At 44.4% G+C, this 21,611-nt stretch overlaps 1 protein-coding gene across 1 annotated transcript in view; it reads left to right on the top strand.

The window, feature by feature from the left end:
* Positions 1 to 1,801: 1,801 nt before the first annotated feature.
* Positions 1,802 to 21,611, top strand: part of TEX14 (testis expressed 14, intercellular bridge forming factor) — a gene marked incomplete at both ends in the record, with an annotated part of 71,739 nt that continues 51,929 nt past the window's right edge. Inside the window, 9 exons of the mRNA XM_080679210.1 lie at positions 1,802 to 1,937; positions 8,500 to 8,614; positions 12,719 to 12,884; positions 13,304 to 13,440; positions 15,883 to 15,964; positions 16,832 to 16,962; positions 18,213 to 18,326; positions 19,321 to 19,444; positions 20,600 to 20,778. Of these exons, the coding sequence (XP_080535336.1) occupies positions 1,802 to 1,937; positions 8,500 to 8,614; positions 12,719 to 12,884; positions 13,304 to 13,440; positions 15,883 to 15,964; positions 16,832 to 16,962; positions 18,213 to 18,326; positions 19,321 to 19,444; positions 20,600 to 20,778 (1,184 nt within the window). The remainder of the gene's footprint in view (positions 1,938 to 8,499; positions 8,615 to 12,718; positions 12,885 to 13,303; positions 13,441 to 15,882; positions 15,965 to 16,831; positions 16,963 to 18,212; positions 18,327 to 19,320; positions 19,445 to 20,599; positions 20,779 to 21,611) is intronic.

The following is a 21,611-nucleotide window of genomic DNA, read 5'->3' on the forward strand; positions in this document are numbered from 1 at the left end:
GGGAAGATGAAAGAAGTGTTGGAGATCGATGGTTGCACAAGAGTGTTTATATAACTCACTGCCAGTGAACTGAACACTGAAAAATGTTTAAAATGGTACATTTTATGTTGTATATATTTTATCTCAATAAAATAAACAATAAAAGATTAAGCAGCAGTGTCACATGCAGGTGAACATTCCAGTATGACAGAGCCTGAAAATACAAGTTGCATTTGTCCAGTTGTAAGAAGATAGTGGGGACTTTTTTCAGCAACCCAGTGTCAGGAGTATGGGGAAGAACAAACACCACATTAACAGGCCCTCAGACATAATCCAGCCATGTTGGATTATGACCCCCTTCTAACAGCTTCATTTTTACTTAATCACCTCTTTAAAGACCTTATCTGCAAATACAGTCACACTCTGAGGTACTAGGGGTAAGGGCTTCAATATATGTATGGAGGAGGAAATACAGTTCAGCCCCCATTGGCCATCCAAATCATCATAGAAATATGCCATGCTTTTTAATACCCAGAAATAGGAAGGAGGCAGAAGTGAGGATAGGACATGACAGCTTGCTATAAAAGCTTCAGTTCATATTTAAACTAAACAGTATTTTCTTAGTTACTATTGTTTGCCTAAGAACAATATTATTGTGGTGTTATTGAATTATCAGGATGCTGCTTTTAGTCACTGATGTGGATATTAACAAATACCACAGGAAATAAACCCCAATAACACCCAAGATATTAGCATTTTCCACATTTTTGTCAGTGGATAAATTAAGAAGAGTTACTTCTCAGTAACCTAAAGCCTCCTGGCTAGTGAAGACCTACCAAACGTGTCAGCCTTCATGGCTTTTCCTTTTACTTCACCTCATATCACACCCTCTGTGTCTCGACATTGTGATGGCAGCAATACACTTTTAGGTGTCTTACGCAGCAACTGTCATATCTGAGACACATGGTAGGTGTCGCACAAACACATGATTGCATGATGGTCAGGTGTGGATACCACATGTAGAAAGTTAAAATTTCTCAGCATGGTTCATATCATACACAGTAACCACTAACCACACAGTTTGCTTGGTGCCAGACACACCTCTAAGCTCTTTTACACATATTAGCTCATTTAAACCTCTTGGCAACCCTCAGACTATTATTATCCCCATTTACAGAGGAAAAATTGAGGACTATCAAGGTTAAATAATTTTTTCAAGGGCACGTAGTTAGGGAGCAACAGAGCTTCAGAGTCTGAACTGTGTACCCAACCCACTATGTTATACTGTCTAAATATTTACATTACACTGGGGATTGAGCTTTTTTACTTCCCAGTAGTCATTACTATTTCAGTCCTGAGAATTAGTAACAAATATATTCAGTTCCTTAATTTCAACAGTAACATTGAGAATAAGCGTTATTTTTTAAAAAATATATTTTATTGATTTTTTTACAGAGAGGAAGGGAGAGGGAAAGAGTCAGAAACATTGATGAGAGAGAAACATCAATCAGCTGCCTCCTGCACACCCCCCACTGGGGATGTGCCTGCAACCAAGGTACATGCCCTTGACTGGAATCGAACCTGGGACCCTTGAGTCCGCAGGCCGACGCTCTATCCACTGAGCCAAGAATAAACGTTAATCTTGTAGAATTTCAGTAATCATTTCCCTAATCCTGTTCATTATAAATAAAAATGGAAAAAAAGTTAAAGAAATGTGTGTAAATTTTTTTTTAATTAACAAAAAAGTGGTGAAAGAATCCAAGTTGCTTGCTTGCATTTCTGATTCAGTTAGAATAAGCATGTTACTTTCTTTTGAAACAGGATGTCTCGGGCAGTTCAGCTTCCAGTTCCCTGTCCTGTTCGGCTTGGTTCCCTAAAAGATGACTCCTTGGAAGCTCAGCTTCATGAGTATGTTAGAGAAGGGAGCTATATAAAAGTGAAGAAGATTCTTAAGAAAGGTAGGCCCTGTGTTGAAATGGCAGATGCAACTGGGTCCACATTTCTGAATAGTTTTGGAAGGAAAAACAGGTCATTCCTAAAAACTATGAATTCTTGGGGAAATCAGAAGTTAAATTAATGAGATTAGATGTTTCCTACTAATGCAGTCATATTGTTTTATTTTAAATATATTTTATTGATATTTTACAGAGAGGAAGGAAGAGGGATAGAGAGTCAGAAACATCGATGAGAGAGAAACATCGATCAGCTGCCTCCTGCACACCTCCCACTGGGGATGTGCCCGCAACCAAGTTACGTGCCCTTGACCGGAATCGAACCTGGGACCCTTCAGTCCGCAGGCCGACTCTCTATCCACTGAGCCAAACCGGTTTTGGCCAGTCATATTGTTTAATAGAGGTCTTATGCTAGGGAACTGTTGATACTGGCTTTTTAGCTACACTTCTCTGTATCATATTTTTAGTGGTTGCTCTAGTGGTTATAATAATGTATCTTTAATTTTTCACAGTCTACTTAATATTGTACCACTTCACATAATACAAATTTCAACCATACAGGCTCATTTCTCTCCTTCCCCACCCTTTATTATAAAGATTCCATAAGTGTTATATTTGTATGAGTTTTGAACCCCATAATATAAGTTTATAATTTTTTATTTGAAGAATCATATATACTTTTAAAGAAATTAAGTGGTTTGACTATGGCGGTCTAGGGGTGATTTTCTTTGTATTTTTCCTGCCTGGGTTTGCTTACCTTGAATATGCAAATTATTATCTTTTACAAATTTGGGAACCTTTCTGTCATTATTTCTTCAGACACTCTTTCCATTCCAATCTCTCCCCACCTTCTGGAAATCCACTTATATTTATGTCAGACTTTTTGGTATTGTCCCACAATCCTCAAAGCTCTGTTAAGAATTTTCTTCTATTGTCAATTTGATGACTCTTCCTCTATCGTATCTAATCTGCTCTTAACCTTACCCAGATTCAATAATTTGCTAGAGTGACTCACAGAATTCAAGGAAACATTTTACTTACCATTACTGGTTTATTATAAAGGATACAAGTTTCCATGTTTTATTCGGATGCACCACCACCTCAGTGCTTCATGTGTTCACCATTCTGGAAGCCCTCTGAGCCTCATTGCGTAGGGGCTTTTATGGAGGTTGCATTGCCTAAGCAGGGTTGATTAAATCACTGGCCATTGGTGATTCAACTCAATCTCCAGTCTCTTCCCTGCCAAAGGTGGGGGTGGGGTTTGAGGTGAGGGGCAGTGGTGGAGCAGAAAGTTCCAACCCTCTAACCCTGGCATGGTCTTGGTTTTTCTGTTGACCAGCCCCTCTCCTGAAGCTATCCAGTAACCCTCCTCTTTATTTCAAGGCAAAGGAAACCTGATCTCCCCAAGTTGGTGTACTTCTGTAGCAGGCAGTTCACCATGACCAGTAACAGGAACAGCATTTCCTTAACCTGTAGTGAGATGGCCTGACGCCCTGGACCCAGGTGGTGCCTGGTGTGGTGGGCAGGATAATAGTATCTCGCTCTGCGTTGGAGTAAGTTGCCTGCAACATGCGATTGGCTGCTAGTAGGAAGCTCTATGTTAATAAGCCCTATGCTAATATTGTTGTTTTGAAGTGTTTCTTGTAAATTTACAAGTGAAAATGATGTTTTAAACTTTGCTATTGAATAGAATTTTTATAAAATATTAAATAGCACATAATTTGTAAGGTTAAATTGACCTAAATAATGTCACCATGACTAACATGTGTGTAGCTGCTGTAGACCCACCAGAAGCTGAGGACCCTAACTTAAGACTATACTTTCAGGGATCATTTCTATAGTTCGTTACTAGAGAAGTTTCTCTGACTGTGTAGAGCACCCGAAACCACGAGGAGGAGGCGCAGTGTTCTCTCCTGAGCGTGAAGTTGGCTCTTGGTGTTGCTTTTGCAATTCCCATTAGCCATTGATGATCGCTCTTCCCTTCCTAATGGGAGGGTAAGAGGGAGGGAATGCAGTCTGAGTGGCTTTCAATTCTTCAAGTGTAAGTGTTAGTGTAATTGGTAATGTTACTGAGTGACTTGTCTCATTCTTTTTAAAAGGTTATTCTTATTTTGCGGACATTTAAAGAAAGGACTTTGAAGGGGGAGATAAGTATTTAGCTTTGTTACTCCATTGATTGGTTTCTGTATATACCCTAATCTGATAAGGCATTCTAAACAATTAGGGTTGTGTTCTGGTGTATGGGATGAGGCTCCAACCAACTGAGTTAAAGTGTTGTTTTTATCATGTCTACTTATTTATTTACTTATTTACTTAAGATAAGCTTTTACTGATTTTAGAGAGAGATAGAAACATCAAAGGTGAGAATCTTTGGTTAGCAGCCTCACACTGGGGATGGTCTGCTCTCAACCCAGGCATGTGAATCCATCCGTGACTTCCGGGTTCATAGGTTAGATCTCACGCTGTTTTATTTTTTTCAACCATTATTTAGCATTTAATATCCATATCTTTTTGGCACAATCCTTTGTTAACTTTCTGCATCTGGAGTTTTGGTTTGTTCCTCTTTGTTTTGTTTTTTAACCATCCAAAGATACGTTTTTATTGAAGGGATTGGGGAAGAAGAGACATCAATGGAAACATGGATGGATTGCCTCCAGCAAATTAGAAAAGTCCCTACCCTACAGATTAGGGAGATGGTCTGGTAGGCGAGACAGATATGCAGGGCCTTATAAGCTATTTAGATAGGTTTTATTTATTTATTTTTAATATGTTTTTATTGATTTCAGAGAGGAAGGGAGAGGGGAAACCTGGGCATGTGCCCTCACCGTTGCCTCCTAGTTCAACCACTGAGCCACACCAAGCGGGCAAGATGTTTTATTTTTGGCCCAAGAGCTGGGAAGCTAGGAAGCTTTAAGCAGGGGAATGATTTGTTTAAAAACAAAATTCATCTCTGGCCAGTTTTGCTCAGTGGTAAAAGTGTCAACCCGAGCAGTGAAGGGTGGTGGGTCTGATTCCTGGTCAAGGGCCCATACTTGGGTTGCAGGTTTGACTTTCTTGCCTTAACCTGGGTGCCTGTGGGTGGCAACCAATCAATGTCTCATATCCATCTCTCTCTCTCCCTCCCTCCCTCCCTCTCCCACCCTTCCACTCTCTCTAAAAGTCAATGGAAAAGAAAATATCCTGAAAATTAACAACAAAAGCCCTGACCGGTTTGGCTCAGTGGATAGAGCATTGGGCTGTGGACTGAAGGGTCCTGGGTTCGATTCCTGTCAAGGGCATGTACCTTAGTTGCAGGTTCGATTCCCCAGTCGGGGGCTGCAGGAGGCAGCTGATTGATGTTTCTCTCTCATCGATGTTTCTAACTCTCTATCCCTCTCCCTTCCTCTTTGTAAAAAAAATCAATAAAATATATATAAAAAAAAGAATTAACAATAAAAAACCCCACAAAATTCAAACAAGTATATCTAAGACCTAATCAGCTTTATTAAGTAATTCATGAATTAGGCATCAGCCCATTCTCTGAGGGGTACAAAACAGAAAGTTTTTATAGGAAGTAGGGTGTGTCAAAGGAGTTATTAGTGAAAGAAAAGAAAGGTTAATTTTTGGGTTGGGATGTACTTTCTTAGGGGAAAGCGAAAGGGAAGGTTTTTTAAAATTATGTAGATTGCCTCTTCTTTTTTTAAAAAAAAATATTTTTGTTTATTTAAGAGAGGAAGGGGGAGGGAGAGATAGAAACATCAATGATGAGAGAGAATCATGGATTGGTTGCCTCTCACAGGCCCCCTGCTGGGGATGGAGCCTGAAACCCCAATGGTGAACTCCTGGTTCATAGGTCCATGTTCAACCACTGAGCCACATTGGCCGGGGTGGTTTCTTTTTCTTTTTCTTTAAATAGATGTATGTATTGTCCTGCTTGTTTAAACACAATTTACAACTTTTATGTACCAAATGATCACTTGATTTGGAAAACATTTATATAGTACAGGACAAAATAAAAAAATAGAGCGTGCTTTGCAAATGTCAGAGTTCTGCTTTAGGTCATCGCTTTTATCTTCCACTTGTATGTTTTTCTTGTGAAAGGTCTCCGCTTCCACGCAGAGGTCTAAACTGAGGCTTGTCCTCCCCCTCCCCCCCCTCCCCACACATGCCCGCGCCCGCGCACTTGGTTGTAGTCAGCGTTTACGTGGTAAACGACGCTGCGGAACTGGAACTGCGGGAGAAGCGGGGCGGGGTTGGTAATTAGTGGCGTGTGATTGGCTGTTTAGCAATTGTATGTTAATTAAAGTGTCAGCTTGAACTGTTTTCGGAAACGCTGGGGGAATTAAAACACTTTGTCGAGCTTTCTGAATGAAAAAATTTTGAGAGAATACATGGCAGTATATGTACGGGTAAAATAGTACCACTTTAGAAATATTCGCCATCACTGTAATATGTGTGGGTTTTGTTCACTTCGGAAAAGCCCACGTCCTGGGGTTAAGACTATACTTTCAGGGATCATTTCTATAGTTCGTTACTAGAGAAGTTTCTCTGATCGTGTAGAGCACCCGAAACCACGAGGAGGAGGCGCAGTGTTCTCTCCTGAGCGTGAAGCTGGTTTTTGGTGTTGCTTCTGCAACTGCCACTAGCCATTGATGATCGTTCTTTTCTTCCTTTGGGAAGGAAAGAGGGAGAGGACACAGTCTGAGTGGTTTTTCAAAGGTACAAATAAAGCTTTAATGGAGTTTCAACTCGCATTCAGAGTTTGGGTAGTAGTTCTGATCTTGCTGTTTGCTGACCTAGGGAAAATTTGTTTAACTTTTGGTTCAGGTCTGGGTAGGTGTCAAAGGTACAGCTCACAGAAAGAGGTTGTACATAGAAAAGCCATAGCTGATGACGAAAGACTAGTTGTGAATAATACAGTTGGTATTGCAAAGGTAAACATGATTAGATGATGGGGTAGTTATTTCAGTAATACCAAAACCCAAGCCTCCCTTTCTGCTAACACCTTTGCAATTATGGATCATGCAGAAGCTAAACCATTCACACAAATGCTTCCTGGAATATTATGTCCCCTTGGTGCTGACAGCTTTGCAGAACAATTAATTCCCTGGGTGAGTGTTGGATAACAAAGCCCCAAAACCAGAAGACATTGAAGAGGAAGATGATGATGTTCCAGATCTTGTAGAAAATTTTGATGAAGCATCAAAGAATGAAGCTAAGTTCATTCTTTTCTGGTTTTTGGAAGCTGGCATGGACTAGACTTAACAAGTCAGCTATGTGGCTCCAAAGTTTTACCAACACGAAGAACATCAACTGTTACTAGTTCAGTAATACAAATATTTTGTATATTAATAATGCATTTTTCGTCATTTGATTTTGCATTTTGTACTTCCTCCTATGATCTTTTCTTTTGATCAGAATAAGAAGTATTGGTGCACTTTGAGTGTGTTTTGATTCTTGTGTGTGTTTTTTTGTTTGGGATATTTTTGGTGTGCATTTGTGTATGTTTTTGTATGTGTGTGGGTATGTGCGTACACAGTGGAGAGCAAATTGGGAAATAGTTCTATTTATCCTCCTCTTTTCCCCAGTAGAAATAAAACAAATCTTTACATTAAAAAAAAAAACTTTGGCCCTAGCCGGTTTGGTTCAGTGGATGGAGCGTCGGCCTGCGGACTGAAGGGTCCCCAGTTCGGTTCCGGTCAGGGGCATGTACCTTGGTTGTGGGCACATCCCCGGTAGGGAGTGTGCAGGAGGCAGCTGATCGGTGTTTCTCTCTCATTGATGTTTCTGGCTCTCTATCCCTCTCCCTTCCTCTCTGTAAAAAATCAATAAAATATATTTAAAAAAACACAACTTTGGGCATTGACCTCTTCCCCATCAAATTAAGTTTATATTTTAATGGGGTAAAAAGATAAGGCCTTCTGTTCCAAGTAAATATTTTATATTACTGTCCCCACCCTAACACAGTATCATTATTACCACTACCCCATTCCTCATGCCCTCTGTAGGTTAAAAAAAAGTTTTTTTTTTTCACACAGGAAGTGGTAAAATGCTTCATTGCAACTTCCTGAGTAAGTAATGTGTTTTTTTAAATTGATTTCAGAGAGAGAGAGAGAGAGAGAGAGAGAGAGAGAGAGAGAGAGAGGAGAAACATCAATGATGAGAGAGAATCATAGATCAGCTACCTCCTGCTCACTGGGGATGCCCTGACCAGGAACCATGACCTTCTGTTTCATAGGTTGGCCAGGCAGTAAATAACGTTTTTTGTTTTTTTAAAAATATATATTTTTTTATTTCAGAGAGGAAGGGAGAGGGAAAGGGAGATTAGAAACATCAATGATGAAAGAGACCCAGGCATGTGCCCTTGACCGGAATCAAACCTGGGACCCTTTAGTCTGCAGGATGACGCTCTATCCACTGAGTCAAACCAGCTCACATAGGGCTTTTCTTTTTTGAGAAAGTTTGCAGTAGTAATACATATAAGTGCTGTAAAAGAAATTTTGATTTTTTGCCCCTTCATATGCATTTTCCTAGTTTTATCTCAGAAAATGTCCTGTTCTTTACATTGATCCTGGTATTTGCTTTGCAGGAATTTATGTTGATGCAGTTAACTCCTTGGGCCAGACAGCACTTTTCCTTGCATCATTATTGGGCCTTACAAAATTAGTTGATATTCTGGTGGATTATGGATCAGATCCAAATCAGTAAGTAAATAATTTTCTATTATCTAGAAAATAAATAGTAGTGTATGCTTTTAAGATGAGTTAGGGCATTAGGAAACTAATCTGACAAGATATTAAAATAACTTTTACTAACTTATGTCAATGACATACAGTTGTATGTGTATGTTGAAGCATACCTTCAGCTGTTAATAAAAGCAGTTTTACTTGGCCCTATGAGATAAGTGAAACTTATTTGGTTATAATTTGTATGATTTATTTAAGCAGTTTTTACCAAATAATATACTTGGCATCACTTTATCAGGATGATTTTTGCCTGGCTCTTGTAGTTGTGGTTTAAAAGAATCTTCGATTAATAGTTGGTCCAAATTTTAATATGGAACAGCAACACAATGTAATGAACACTTTTGATTTTTCTAGAGCCGTTCCAGACACTAAGCTCTCTAGATCTTTACAACTACCTCCTCAACAGAGATGAGACAGCATGTATTTTTACAGTTCACACTGGATAGAAACAAACAGGTTTTGAATGCTTACATGATTCCATCTAATTTTCATAGTTATGCCAGAATGTGAACCAATAATAAAAGTTATATAGTAGCTTGCCCATATTACATAAAGAGGTCCTGTTCAAGGTATTTAACCATATCGATGTCAAAAAGCTTTACTTTTCTGTTGTTCTCTTTTCTAAGAGAACAAACCTACAAAAAACAGTCAGTATGAGAATTCTGTAACCAAGAGATAATACAAAGAAAATTTTTGCTGTGTTTCCATCCAGAATTTCTCAGCCGTGGGCAAACTACGGCCCGCGGGCCGGATCCCGTCTGTTCGGCTGTTCTATCCGGCCCGCGGAGCCGAAAGAGCGGAGGGTTCTCTTGCTCTCCCCTCTGCTCCTTTACTTTGAATTTATATTAGTTCACACAAACACTCCATCCATGCTTTTGTTCTGGCCCTCCGGTCCAGTTTAAGAACCCATTGTGGCCCTCGAGTCAAAAAGTTTGCCCACCCCTGAAATAGACTAACATACACGCTCCTGTCTCTATTGTATTGTTTAATTTCAAAGGTCAGAAATAAAGGACTCACTCACCTGATGTTTGCAGAAAACAGCTCTATAGGGAGGCCATTTGGGACTCCCTGCAGTTCCACAACCAAAAATGCAACATTTTCCAGTCATTTGCATTTACATTTGTTTTGTAGAAGTTTATTGCTGTTTTCTTCTTTTTAAAAATTGATTATTGATTTTAGAGAGAGAGGAAGGGGTCGGGGAGAGAAACATGGATTTATTGTTCCACTTACTTATGCCTTCATTGGTTGATTCTTGTATGTGTCCTGACTGAGGGGATTGAACCTGCAACCTTTGCATATCAGGATGATGCTCTAACCAACTCAGCTATCCAACAAGGGTACTGGATTCTTTAAAGATTAAGTCATTCAACTCTAGTTTTCCAGCCCTGACTCAGTGGGTCGGTTGGTTGGAGCAGCATCCCGATGTGCCAGGATTGAAGATCCTGTACCAGTCAGGACACATACAAGAATCAACCAATGGCCCTAACCGGTTTGGCTCAGTGGATAGAGCGTCGGCCTGCGGACTGGGGGGTCCCGGGTTCGATTCCGGTCAGGGGCATGTACCTGGGTTGCGGGCACATCACCGGTGGGAGGTGTGCAGGAGGCAGCTGATCGATGTCTCTCTCTCATCGATGTTTCTAACTTTCTGTCCCTCTCTCTTCCTCTCTGTAAAAAATCAATAAAAATATATTTAAAAAAAAAAGAATCAACCAATGAATATATAAATAAGTGGAACAACAAGTCCATGGCCCCTCTGTCTGTCTGTCTCTCTCTCAAAATCAAATAAATTAAAAAAGAAGAAGGAGGAGGAGGAGGGGGAGAGGGAGGAAGAAGAAGAGGAAGAAGAAGAAGAAAAACCTTTAACGTTCCAGATTAGGGAACTGATGCCCAGAAATTTTAAGTGAAAAATTTATTTGGTATAAAAAACATTATTCCTTTCTTTTTTAGCATTCATGAGAAATGAAAAATAATGTCCTCTCTCTTCCCTCATCCCTCCTTACTGTTTATGGGAAGAATGATTAGAAGATTGTAAAACATTATGTGTTTTTGTAGTAGAGAGGATATTATGGTTTTCAAAGTACAGTGTACTACACTGCTTGTCAAACCCAGCAATAGAAGCTGGCTCAAAATGAGCCATCCCAGTGGTTCCCAGATGCCTGGGGACAGGCCAGCATGTTGGTGTCACCTGGGGAACTTGTAAAAAATACACATTCCTGCCCAGCCAGTGTGGCTCTGTGGTTGAGCATCAACCTATGAACCAGGAAGTCATGGTTTGATTCCAGTCAGGGCACATGCCCAGGTTGTGGGCTCGATCCCCAGTGTGGGGCATGCAGGAGGCAGCTGATCAATGTTGATGTCGATGTTTCTTTCTCCTGCTCCTTTACTCTCTCTCTAAAATCAATAAAAACAGTTTTTAAAAAAAGTAGGTTTACAGTTGTGAGTACGCGAAATAGTTTATTCTTTTTTTTTTTTTTTTTTTAAGCAGGGTCAGGTCATTTTATTTTATTTATTTATTTTTTTAATATATTTTATTGATTTTTTACAGAGAGGAAGGAAGAGGGATAGAGAGTTAGAAACATCGATGAGAGAGAAACATCGATCAGCTGCCTCCTGCACACCTCCTACTGGGGATGTGCCCGCAACCAAGTTACGTGCCCTTGACCGGAATCGAACCTGGGACCTCTCAGTCCGCAGGCCGATGCTCTATCCACTGAGCCAAACCGGTTTTGGCAATGGTTTATTCTTATATTATTGTTTATTAATTGTTGTTTTATTTTTCATAGGAACAACTGCAAAGCTACTTTTGCCCTACCCTGTATATTCTCAAATGGAAATTTCTTCAAAATATGTATTGAATGCAGAACAGTTTATATAACACATTCTTTTTTAAAAAAATATATATTTTATTGATTTTTTTACAGAGAGGAAGGGAGAGAGAGAGAGAGAGTCAGAAACATCGATGGGAGAGAAACATCGATCAGCCGCCTCCTGCACACCTCCTACTGGGGATGTGCCCACAACCAAGGTACATGACCTTGACCGGAATCAAACCTGGGACCTTTCAGTCCACAGGCCGATGCTCTATCCACTGAGCCAAACCAGTTAGGGCTATAACACATTCTTATTCTACCTGTATAAACATAGGAAATTTCTGGGAGGGTACAAAGATTTATATAGTAATTGCCTCTGGGCAAGAGATCTGTGGGGTCTGGAGTTGGGAGAATGTTCTTATGTTTCTTATCTCTTCCTCCTCCTTATTAGACTTCTCTTTCCCCATTTGTGTGTTTGTTTTTATTGATTTCAGGGAGAAAGGGAGAGATAGAAACATCAATGATGAGAAAGAATCATCAACAAGCTGCCTCCTGCACGCCCCCTACTGGGGATCGAGTCCACAGCTCGGGCATGTGCCCTGACTGGGAATCGAACCACAACCTTCTGGTTCACCGAGCCCCACCGGGTCAGCTGTTTTTGTTTTCAGTTAAAGAGAGAAAGCTCTCCAGGTGATTCTCTCATGCAGCCAAGTTAGGAAACCACAGCTACAGATCACATCTCACTGTATCTTGGACACAATAAGGGCCAAGATAGTTTATTGGCTTTGGTTAAATTTTTCTGACTTGTAGATCCTTCTTGACCAGATTGCTCATGCCAAGGTTTGTGGGCCTCTACCATAGGACTTGGGAGATAGAGACCTTCTCACATGCCCAGGACTCAGCAAACATGAATTGTTTTCAGGGCACCCAGTGTCAGGGATTAGAGGGGGAAAGAACACCAGTTTGGAACCACACCCATACCTGAGTGTGGCCCTCAGTTTTGCCCTTTTGGTTCCTCACTTATAACTTGGGAAATGATAGTGCCTTGAAGGGCAGAGGTGAGGATGGAGAAAGGATATATGTATAAAGCTCATTTTGGCACAGACCAGGGACCTTCCAAATGGCATGATTATAATCCTCATCACCAAAGGTCACCTCTGTAGAAAGGAAGCCTCGTGTCACCCATTGAATTCCCCCCTGCTCTGTGGAAGGGAGGGGTGTTGCCATGGACACTCCTTGTATCCCCCTCCAGCCGCTGCTTTGATGGGAGTACCCCTGTGCATGCAGCAGCATTTTCAGGCAATCAGTGGATCCTCAGCAAACTGTTGGATGCAGGGGGTGACCTTCGACTCCATGACGAGAAGGGTCAAAGCCCGCAGGCGTGGGCCCTTACAGCCGGGAAGGAGTGCAGCTCTATGGTAAGGGTGGGCCCCCTCTGCAGCCACCCTAAGGCCGAGCACTGGGCTGGGAGCCAGGAACCCAGGGCTAGAGGCTGGTCCTGGGGACAGCACAAGAAGGGGAGCGGGGAGGTGGACAGAGTTTTTTCCCCTCACTGCCCTTCGTCTGGTTCTCCAGCTCATTAGCTGTTAGAACTTGGACAAATAATTTCACTCTTCCTGCCTAGTTTCTTTATCTGTTGAAGGAGGAGGGAATTGGAGGAAATTATTGCCAACATCTCCCTGAAAACATTTCATACCTTTGGAAAATCACTTAGACCCTCCTTTTCCTGTTGGGGGGCTCCCGGCTCCTAGACCATTTACCTCAGACCACCTCATAATTCCTCTGAAGGGTGGGAGCCCCTTGCTGTGTGGCACTGAGCCTCTCTGTGGTGTTGCAGATGGTGGAGTTCATGCGTCGCTGCGCCTCACACATGCAGGCCACCGTCCAGGACTTCTCCTGTGACCTCCTGAAGAAGATTGACTCCACTCAGCGGCTCGTCTGCAGCCTGCCCCGGTTCGGGGGCCTCATGCAGGGGTGAGTGCTGCCTCGAGCAGAGTGGGATATCCTGCATCTCCCCAGCCTCCTCACAGGCCCCTGTAGCATGGGCACATAAGTCCCTTCCAGCCTCTGGCTCACCCACAGGGATGAGCTCTGAAGGAGATGTGGCAACTGGAGAAGGATGGCCATTCCCCTTCCAGGAATGTCCAGGGCAGTGAGTTCTGGGCTCCAGTGGAGATGCCCTGTGCTCAGCAGAGAAGGAACTCTTCAGGTCTGGGCAGCTTAGCAGAAAGCCCTTCCTCAGAGCCTCTGGATGGAGTTTTTGTTACTGTTTTGATATCTTGAACCTTGGAAAGTATATCCTATCTAATAAAAGAGTAATATGCAAATTGACCATCACTCCAACACACAAGATGGCTGCCCCCATGTGGTCAAAGGTGGCTGCCCCCATGTGGACACAAGATGGCCGCCACAAAGATGGCCAGCAGGGGAGGGCAGTTGGGAGTGACCAGGCCTGTAAGGGAGGGCAGTTGGGGGTGATCAAGCCTGCAGGGGAGGGCAGTTAGGTGTTACCAGGCTGGCAGAGGAGGAAAGTTGGGGGCGACTGGGCCTGCAGGGAAGGGCAGTTGGGGGGGACCCAGGCCTGCAGGGGAGGGCAGTTAGGGGTGACCAGGCCTGCAGGGGAGGGCAGTTAGGGGAAAACAGGCTGGCAGAGGAGCAGTTAGGCATCAATCAGGCTGGCAGGGGAATGGTTAGGGGGTGATCAGGCTGGCAGGCAGAAGCAGTTAGGGGCAATCAGGAAGGCAGGCAGGCAGTTGAGCATTTGGGAGCCAGCAGTCCTGGATTGTGAGAGGGATGTCCGACTGCCCGTTTAGGCCCCATCCCAGTAGGGCCTCTAGTTTTTTTTGTTTGTTTGTTTTGTTTTTTAATATATTTTATTGATTTTTACGGAGAGGAAGGGATAGGGACAGAGTTAGAAACATCGATGAGAGAGAAACATTGATCAGCTGCCTCCTGCACACCCCCCACTGGAGATGTGCCCACAACCAAGGTACATGCCCTTGACTGGAATCGAACCCGGGACCCTTCAGTCCGCTGGCTGACGCTCTATCCACTGAGCCAAACCGGTTAGGGCGCCTCTAGTTTATTTATAACTAAGGTTGCAAATGACCACACATGCTTAATTTACAGTTCCTTAGGCTATTTTGAGCTGGTGTGAGAGACTTGCTGCTAACTTGGGGTGGGCAGCTGCAGGAGACGGGCCACAGGCTCAGAGTTATTTTAAATTCTTGGGACTTCATTGCCTTAGGGTTTGTAGTCAGAGAATCCTTTTTATTTTGGTTTTCTCTGATGGCTGTCTTTGTAATCAGGGTGGCTAGCCTGGCCACACTCTGGAGGGCTCCCCCATCCTGTCCTTCTGTGCACATGGTGGAGTCCTGATTTTCCTCTGATGACCGGGACGCTGCTGGCTTCTCAGGCGAGAGGAGTCAGAGATGCCCTTGAGGACCAGTTTTGCCTAACTGCTCCCCTGCTTGCTTCTCTTGCCAGTTTTGGTTCCTTATCCAGAATCCAGAATGACCTGTTAAAAATGGAAATTGGGTTGTGCCACTCACTTTCTGCTAAAAAACCTTCTTAGGGTCTATTCCCATAACCATCAAGATAAACTCCCACATTCCTCATCTGGCCTCTTTGTCCCTGCCTGTTCCAATTCTCTCACCTCCTGGCCAACCAGGAGGATCTTTGCAGATCACCTAGGTCCCACGCTTAGTCCCTGCTGCTGCTCTGTGACCCCAGGCTCCACTTTCCCCCTCTGTAAAATGAGAAAGGTGGACAAGAGAAGCTTTATGATTTTTTCCAACTTTGACCATCCGTACTCATTATTGCTGCATAATGAATCACCCCCACCCCCCAACTTAGCAGTTTCAAACAGTAGTAATCATTTGTATCTCACATAATTTCTGTTGGTCAGGAATCAGTGAATGGCTAAGCTGGGTGGTTGTAGTTCAGGGTTTCTCCAAAAGTTTCAGTAGAGATGTCTGTGGGGGTTGTCATCACTTGAAGGCTTGACTGGGGCTGTAGGATCCAGCTCCAAGATGGCATGGCACACTCACCTGACTCGGTGTCAGGCTTCTTTATTGGTATGTCTCACCCAGAGCAAGCGACCTAAGAGAGATCAGGGGAGAAGCCCTGGTGGATTTAGCCTTGGAAATCTCACCATTGTCATTTCTGCAACATCCTGTTGGGTTACTAGGTCAGCTCTATCTGACCTGTGAGGGGCTACACAAGGGCATGATTTCTAGGGGGGCAGAATCACAGGTGCCCTCTGAGAGGCTGGCTCTTATATCACCTGTAGTTCCATGATAACAAGTTAAGTAGTAAAGTCAAAAGCCACTACACATTCTGAAAACTTGATTCATCATTGTTCCTCTGGATCTGGGTGATTAATCCTTATTTATTTCCTCTCTTACACATTTCTAGAAGCCCTAACGGCCCTTCTAAACAACCGCGTAAAACTGGAGTCATTTCTGCCCAAAACATCCACAGCTTTGGCTTTGGGAAGGTAAGAGGTTGCCACTGGCAGCCAGTGTTTGCAGGACTAACTGGAGAGTCACTTGGTCCTCCTTCTGGACCTATGTCTCTTGGCTTTGTCCAGCTCCTCTGTTTCATCGTCTCCAAAATGGGTTTTTCTTTTTCTTCTTTACCACTTTTGCAGGACAAGTGCCTCTTACTGTTGCTTTCCTTATTGGGGAAAAAAAAAAAAAGTGGAAATTCTACAGAGATCCCTTGAGCCAGGTTTCAGGAGTTTAGAAAATGATCCTTAAAATTCCCAGTAAAGGCACCAAACATGGTCTCCCTGTAGAGAGGCAGAGAGCTGCACTGACTCCGTGAGTCTTATTTGTGGTTGACCTTGCCCTCCCAAAGGCTTATGAGTATTGTTGGCATGCCTTTAAGGAATTGCCATTTTAAACTGAGAAATGTTTTGAGTATCTTTTGGATCATTGGTTCTGCCCATGGAAGAAAGAGACAGTTAGGAAATGTTGTTGGGTGATTGGGTAATGTTTGCTGACAGCTCACCCCAGCCCTGAGTTTGTTGGTTGTGCCAAGATAGCCTGGGGTGGATGTGGGGGAAGAAGGAATGGTGACTGCACACAGGCCTGGGTTCTGTGGGGAACCCTGCTCAACGCTTCGGGCAAGTGTCTGACCTCTTTCCATGAGCCTCAGTTTCCTGACTAGTAAAAGGGGAAGGATATTAGAACTTTGCAGGGTTTCTAGAAAGATTAAAAATAGTATAAATTAAGAATAATGTCCCTAGGGATGTTCAGCAAGTTGGTAAATAGCAGCCATCAGTACCTGGCTGATAAGATTCTGGATGAATTTTACTTTTTCTCTTTCCTCCCCACAATTTGAAGCTATGTTTTGCTTTTAGTTTTATCTTTCAGCAAGGACACGGGTGGCCTATTTGGGATCTCTTCCAATAATTGGAGAAAAGGAAGTAATTCAAGCTGATGATGAGCCTGCCTTCTCTTTCTGCAGTGGCCCCTACATGGTCATGACCAAGTAAGCAGAGTGGCCTGTGGGAGTTCTGATTTAGTCCCTTGGGGGAGTATGGGCTTTGTGCGACTTCCTTATGCACGGAGGGTTTCCAACCTAACACTGAAGGACATACATCTGACTGAATCAAGGGTTCTCAGCCTGGGCACCATTGACATACTAGTATTTGGCCAGATATTCTTTGTTGGTGGTGGCTGTTCTGTGCATTGTATGATATCCAGGAGCAACCCTGGTCTCTACTCCAGAGGCCAGTAGCAGCCCTCTTTGCCACCCCCTTGAGTTGTGATTGTAACAATCAATGTCTACAGACATTGCCAAATGGCCCAGAACAACTGCTCTGAAAGACGACTCACGGCCATGTTTTTTGTTTGTTTTTTTTCTAAATACATTCCATTGATCTTCTACAGAGAGGAAGGGAAAGGGATAGAGAGTCAGAAACATCGATGAGAGAGAAACATCGATCAGCTGCCTCCTGCACACCCCCCCCTGGGGATATGCCCGCAACCAAGGTACATGCCCTTGACCGGAATCGAACCTGGGACCCTTCAGTCCCCAGGCTGACGCTCTATCCACTGAGCCAAACCAGTCAGGGCACGGCTGTGTTTTAACGTCTCTGCTTTCTAGAAAGTTAGAGGCAGCGTAGTGGAATGGTCTGGCCCCTGATACAGGCCAGAAGGTATTGAGGTGCCCATAGAAGCCGGAACTGGTATTAGCTACAGCCCTCACCAACCAATGCAGAGTTTGGCTCTGACAAAAGTCCCTGGGAGACCTGCCTCCTGCAGGGTCACAGGAGTTGTCCTGGCCAAGGTCTCTTGGCCTCCTTCAACCTGGACACTAAAAAGGCTCTCTGTCCCTGCAGATATGCGTCTTCCTGCCCAGGCCACTGGCCCATCATCAGGTCCCTTCTTCCTCTCTATCCATTGCTGTGGCCTCTGCCCAAGTCATCACTGTCCCTCACCTAGACTGGCCTCCTAACTGGCTTCCCCTTCTCCAGACCACCCCTGCCTACCATTTCCCACACTGCTGGTACCATTGTCTTTCTAAAATAAGGGAGTTACTCCCTCCCTTAAATCTCTCAGCGACTTCCTGCCACCTGTACTAACTTCCTCAAGGTGCTTTAGGACCTGGGGGAGGAGGAGGAAAGACTGGACAGGTGCTTTGCAGGTTCTGTGTAAACTCTACTTGGTTTCTGGCTGGAGAACTCACTGGAGAACTGGATACTCACCGCCTTCTCCAACTCTCTCCTGCCCTTGCAGCATGGTGTGGAATGGGAGCAGGGTCACAGTGAAGGAGCTGAATCTCCCCACCCACCCGCACTGCAGCAAGCTGCGGCTGGCCGACTTGCTAATTGCTGAGCAGGAGCATTGCAGGTGAGCAGGAAGCCCAAGGGCGTCACAGATCCAGGCTCTTCACAGACACAGGTTCAGGGCTGTTCAGGATTTCCTGGGATGTGGAGACCACGCCCTTCAGCCTCAGCATTTCCTCACTGTTGGTTGATTTGACATCCAAGGGCTGCCAAGAAAAATAAAGAAGAGGAATTAACAAAAAGCCTGAGGAGTGGTGGAGGTGGTGGTGAGGGGGTCAATTCTGTCAGTTGATTGACTCCCTATAACCCGGATCTCTGATGGTCCAGCCTCCACGCCCATTGGCTCTCCTGCTACAGCCCCCGAGGCCTGCCCTGTTTTCAGCCCTGTACCCATCAGAACAAGTGCTGACCTGATTTCATAGAACTGGCTATGCATGAGATCCACATGTCTGAGGAACTGTGTGTCTGCTATTGAGGCCCACCTATGGGTCTAGTACCTTATGTGGCCCCAGGGTAAGTCCTTCAGCTCTTGCTGAGGCAGGAGCTTGATTTATGGTTCACACCAGGGCTGTGGAGACCATGGAATGGACCCTGCCTCTTTCCTGACAAGGTCAAACTCCCGCAGCAAGTGTGTCAGAGGCTGGAAGGGCTCAGGCACAGCATGGACTTTGACATGAGACCTTGGCCAGATTCCAGACATCTCCCTGATATTGGTCTCCTCATCTCTAAACGATACATTTCTTGCAGTTGGTTATTAGGATGGAGATGATGTATGATAATTGCTCAATAGCTCTTAGTGACATTGTTATTGATGACTCTCAGCCCTAAGGATCTGATCAGTGAGAGGCCACAGATTCCAACAGACAACCCCACCCACCCCATCCTGTTTCTTAGAAAACAATTGTGTGCAAAATGGCATTTGTTTAGAATGTAATATCGCTTCTCGGCTTTTTGGCTAAGATCAAGTGTAGAATGTATTCAGGGGGCCCTGAAGAAAGGAAAGCACTCCTTTTTGTATGTCCTTCTTCCCTCTGCCTCATCTGAAGCATCTTTTGCAGCAAACTGCGGCACCGCCACCTGCTGCAGCTGATGGCTGTGTGCCTGTCCCAGGACCTGGAGAAGACCCGCCTGGTTTATGAGCGCATCACCATCGGCACACTCTTTAGTGTCCTCCATGAACGGGTAAGTGGCTGTTTCCATGGGTTTTTCCCTGGCTGCCCTCCCACTTCTCCCTGCCCTCTTCCCCTGCCTGAGCGGGAGAGTTCCCATTTGTGCATTTGTGCATGCATGGCAGATAAGTCTTAAAAAACAACAGTAAAACATTTATTTCTTTATAATTTGTTTTCATTCTGGAAGATAAATCTTAATTCTCTACTTTGTGTTGGCTATATAATGCACCATTTAAGGCTAAGTGCATTGGACCTACTGTGATTTTATTATTGTTAGTCCTCCTTCTGTTCCAGACTGGGTCTAAGAGCTTAGCAGACCCAGAAGACACAGACACATTTCTAGCGAATTAATCAAATAGCCACTGGTCTTATTTTCCTGTATTTTCATTTGTGCCCTGCAGGACCTTGGCTATAGAGAAAGGCCTATTTATACTCAGGCCTCATCAATCCCTTCTCACTGTTTTGATTTCCTGGGAGCAGGTGCATATTCCCTGGCCCACAGATTTCCTGACAAGTATGCTTTGGGCTGAGATGTGGCTTCAGAGAGGTCCTAAAGATTCATTTTTCCCCTCCATGACTTTGTTCTAAAGATCCTGGGCAGGAATGAGAAGAGACCCTCCAGGAAGGTCCCTTCCCCAAAGTGGCTAGCCATCCCTCTTGCCTGAGGACCTCCTGTTAGTGTCCTGGTTTACTTTTCCTCTCCTTGGGTGAGGGCTTTAATCATCTGATTACAGTGGTGTAAGTGATTTTCTGTGCTCTTAGGAGGAATGTTCTCGGTCATCTGACTGGAGTAGGGGCTGGATTGGTCCTTTAAGGTTCCAGGTTCTCCCAGCAGCACAGGTTTGGGCGAGGGCTGAGGGGCAGGGCAGGTTCATTGCTGATGGTGGTGAACCCACCCTGGATGCCCTTGCCAGGCTTTGAGAACTTTCTCCTCATTTTTCATGGTGTGAAGCAGCTGAGCTGAGGGAAAGGAGCCCAGGTTTGGTGTTAAGGGTCCTGGGTCAGTGGGTCCTTGGGCCAGTCACTGAGCCCCACCAAGCTTTAGGTTCTCCATCTGTAAAATGAGAACACTGAGTAGCTGTGAAGGTCAATTGAAAAGACTTTGGAAACTACAAAACAAAGGAGGCCCAGTCCCTTTGTTCCTGGCCAGTTTATCTCTTGCTTGCAGCGGTCCGAGTTCCCCCTGCTGCACATGGAGGAGATTGTGCACCTGCTGCTCCAGATCTCCGACGCCTTGCGATACCTGCACTCCTGGGGATTTATCCACCGCTCCCTCAGCTCCTATGCCATCCACATCGTCTCCACAGGGGAAGCGAGACTGACTAACCTGGAGTACATGCTGGAAAGGTAGGTTAACCTGGATCATGGCTTCCAATGTGGGCGGGGCTTCTCTTCATTGGTGGGCTGAACTTGTCCATCAGTGGGGCAAGAGGTTTCCCACATGCTCTGTCTGCCAAGGTTAGAGGGGCTTTGGAACAGTTAATTCTCCTCAGGACATTCTCTTTTTTTTTTAATATTTTATTGATTTTTTACAGAGAGGAAGGGAGAGAGATAGAGAGTTAGAAACATCAATGAGAGAGAAACATTGATCAGCTGCCTCCTGCACACCCCCTACTGGGGATGTGCCCGCAACCAAGGTACATGCCCTTGACTGGAATCGAACCCGGGACCCTTCAGTCCGCAGGCCGACGCTCTATCCACTGAGCCAAACCCGTCAGGGCAGGACATTCTCATTTTAATAACTGTTTAACAAGCCAGGAGCACAGATTAGCCAGCGTGTGTAAATGCTCTAACTATCCACTATAAAATTTTCAATGGCTTAAGACAACCAAGGCATGTTTCTCACTCACAATGCAGTTTAGTGTGTGTGCTGGAGGGGGACACTCACTGTGTTCCATGTTCCTCCAATCCGTGGCCCTGCCATCACCCAGGCCTCAGTCCCCAACTGTATCTTCTGCATTACTGGTCAATGACAAGAAAGAGCATGGAGGGGCACACAGTGGGCTTTAGTGCAGTGGTTGCCAACCTTTTGGACCTCACGGACCACCCGTGGTCAGCGGGCCATCAGTTGGCGACCACTACTTTAGTGGGTATGTCACTGCTTCCTGCTTGGAGTGGCCAGAGTCCAGTCACCTTCTCAGTTGAAGGGAGGCTGGGATACGTGCCAAAGCTGTGCATTC

The sequence above is a fragment of the Plecotus auritus genome, assembly GCF_963455305.1.
Source record: "Plecotus auritus genome assembly, chromosome: 7".
NCBI classification, from domain to species: domain Eukaryota; kingdom Metazoa; phylum Chordata; class Mammalia; order Chiroptera; family Vespertilionidae; genus Plecotus; species Plecotus auritus.